The 2,694-nt window shown below is 44.0% G+C and overlaps 1 protein-coding gene across 1 annotated transcript; it reads right to left on the reverse strand.

Moving 5' to 3' along the window:
- Positions 1-465: 465 nt before the first annotated feature.
- LOC128833855 (olfactory receptor 51E1-like) lies at positions 466-1,401 on the reverse strand (the record flags this gene model as incomplete). Its single annotated transcript, XM_054022068.1, has 1 exon — positions 466-1,401. A coding segment is annotated over exon 1 (936 nt), but the record flags the coding sequence as incomplete, so codon positions are not given.
- Between the last annotated feature and the right edge of the window lie 1,293 nt (positions 1,402-2,694).

Consider the following 2,694-nt stretch of genomic DNA (forward strand, 5'->3'; position numbering starts at 1 on the left):
CTGATGGGAACTCTCTCTCTCCACAGAGTTAGTAACAAAGAAAGAATAAACATTAAAAAATTAACCCTTAAGTGACTTGCCAGATGTGAGAACATATTGGTTTTAGAGATGACTGGGTCGCAGCTGACAAGGGGAGGGGAAGACAGGAGCAAGTGACAGGGGCATGGCCTTGGGGAGAAGACACACAGCAGGGTCGAGGGTTGACAGAAGAGATGGGGCAAGATTGTAATTTCAGGGATCCAGCTACCAGCAATTAGAAAGGTGATAACCCAGTGTAGTGTACACAGACTGAATCCCCAGTTCATCACATTGACACAGCACAGTAAGGACAGGGAAGGGTTTAATGTCTCTCTGTCTGTCCAGTAAGTGATTCAGGGAAGAGGCCGCAGCACCATGGACCAGCCAGCTCTGCACAGAGCTCAATCTGAGAGCCAGAGCACAAGGAGAAAACATTTAGTTATTTTTATGAGTAAAGAGCTGGAGCAGCCTGTCCCGGATCTGTTTGGTCCTCACCCCGTAAATGACAGGGTGCAGCACAGGGGGAACGAGGTGGTACACACCGGTAATGAGAATGAGGACGTGCAGTGGCAGATTGTGGCCAAATCGCAGCATGAGAGAGGAAAATAAATCTGGGATGTACAAAGCTGAGATGGCACAAAGATGAGAGATGCAGGTCCCAAAAGTTTTGAGCCGGGCATCCTTTGTGGGGAGGCGGAAAATGGCCCTGAGGATCTGGGTATAGGACACGGCGATAAAAAACGCATCCATTCCAATCACAGTGAGAAGATCAAACAGGCCATAGTAACTATTGATGCGGATGTCAGCGCAGGCCAGCTTCACCACAGCTATATGCTGACAATAGAAGTGGGCGATGATGTTGGTTCTGCAATATGGCCACCGTCTCACCAGGAAGGGATAGGGTAATGCAAGTATGCCACTGCGCAGCACCACAGCCAGGCCAATCTTGGCCACTACGGGGTTTGTCAGGATGGTGGAATGTCTCAGGGGATGGCAGATGGCCACGTAGCGATCCAAAGCCATGGCCACGAGGATTCCAGACTCCATCCCTGAGAGGGAGTGAACAAAATACATTTGGGTGAGGCAGGCACTGAAACTGATCTCCCTGGAATTGAACCAGAAGATGCTCAGCATTTTGGGTACGGTGGATGTGGACATAACCAGGTCAGTGACAGACAGCATGCAGAGGAAATAGAACATGGGCCCGTGGAGGCTCGGCTCCCTCTTCACAATGAAGAGGATGGTGAAGTTCCCCAATATGGCTATGGCGTACATAGCACAGAAGGGAATGGAGATCCATATATGGGCTTCCTCCAGGCCAGGAATGCCAAGTAGGATGAAGGTGGAGGGGTTGGTGAAGTTGGTTCTGTTAGAATCTGACATGGTGTAGGGGAGAAATTGTGCAATTCTGAGGCATAAGAGTGTCTTCTGCATTTACCATATGCTCCCCTGACTTTCTATGTGTTCCCAGGATTTCGGGTGATGGTCACAGTAGAAATGCCTGCATGGAGATACAATGTTTATATGAGATACTGCATGCAGTAGCGGAGGCTGTTTCAAACACTGAAAAATGACATTTTCATTATTCAGAGAAAATAACTATGAATAATTACCCTACTAAATCCAATTCCATATTTGTATTGTGCTCCCTGGATTAATAATTTGTACACGTTGTGGTGGGGGAACCTCAAGAGACACCAGCAGAAAACACAAGTGTGGATACTGGTTATCCATCATTGTTCCTTAATGAAATGAGAATCAGGAAAGGGAGTCCATAATGAAAGGAGTTCCCCCATTCATCCAGTTGCTTGAAATCAGTGAGGGGAAAAAAACAAAATTTTGCACAGGTATGTGCTGAGAGAAACATCCCAACTAGAACATACATCAGGGAAAAGACCTTGACACCATTGATAGCAGCTCAAGAGAAACCCCTGCTCACTCACAGTAGTGAACAAAATAAAAGAAATGTTCAGATCCCTAAGATATGGGATGGAGCATAACATGTTCGGGAATGTGTTCAGTTTTGGTCACCCAGTCTCTATTGAGGAACTAAAAGTCTGGGACTCTTTAGTGTATACAAGAGACAAAGAAGAGACCACATGATATAGGAGAGGAAAATAAACAAGGAAACTGATATACATTCAAATGCACAGTTCCCAACCAGTACTATCTATACACACTTAGTGCTCGAAGAGGACTAATTCCGTAAAGCTGAGGAAAATTGTTAGCAAAACTGATTGGGAGGAAAAATTTAGACAGAAAAATATAAATGAATATTGGTAATTCTTGATAAGAATTTATTAGATATCAGAAAACTCACAATTCCAGAGTCAACAAAGTGAAGAACTTGGGTAAAAATTCAGTTTATTGGTAAAGTGAAGGCAGCAATTGAAGGGAGGGGGGAAGCAATATGTAACAAAGAAGAAAAAGGGAATATAGCTAGCCAACAATATAAATCAGAAGAGGTTTTATTATAAAAGAATTGACAAGGTTAAGAAACAATGGAAAAGCGGGTATGGGATTAGTTAAAAAAAGTCTAGATGTGTAAGTAATGCCATTCACCAACAGGATTTATGCAAAATAGATCTTGTCAAATAAACCTGATTTCATCCTTTTATGAGAGTACAAATTGGTTGATCAAGGGTACACATTTGGTGGATCAAGGGAACCACGCAG

Source organism: Malaclemys terrapin, chromosome 1, assembly GCF_027887155.1.
Source record: "Malaclemys terrapin pileata isolate rMalTer1 chromosome 1, rMalTer1.hap1, whole genome shotgun sequence".
In the NCBI taxonomy this organism is placed as follows: domain Eukaryota; kingdom Metazoa; phylum Chordata; order Testudines; family Emydidae; genus Malaclemys; species Malaclemys terrapin.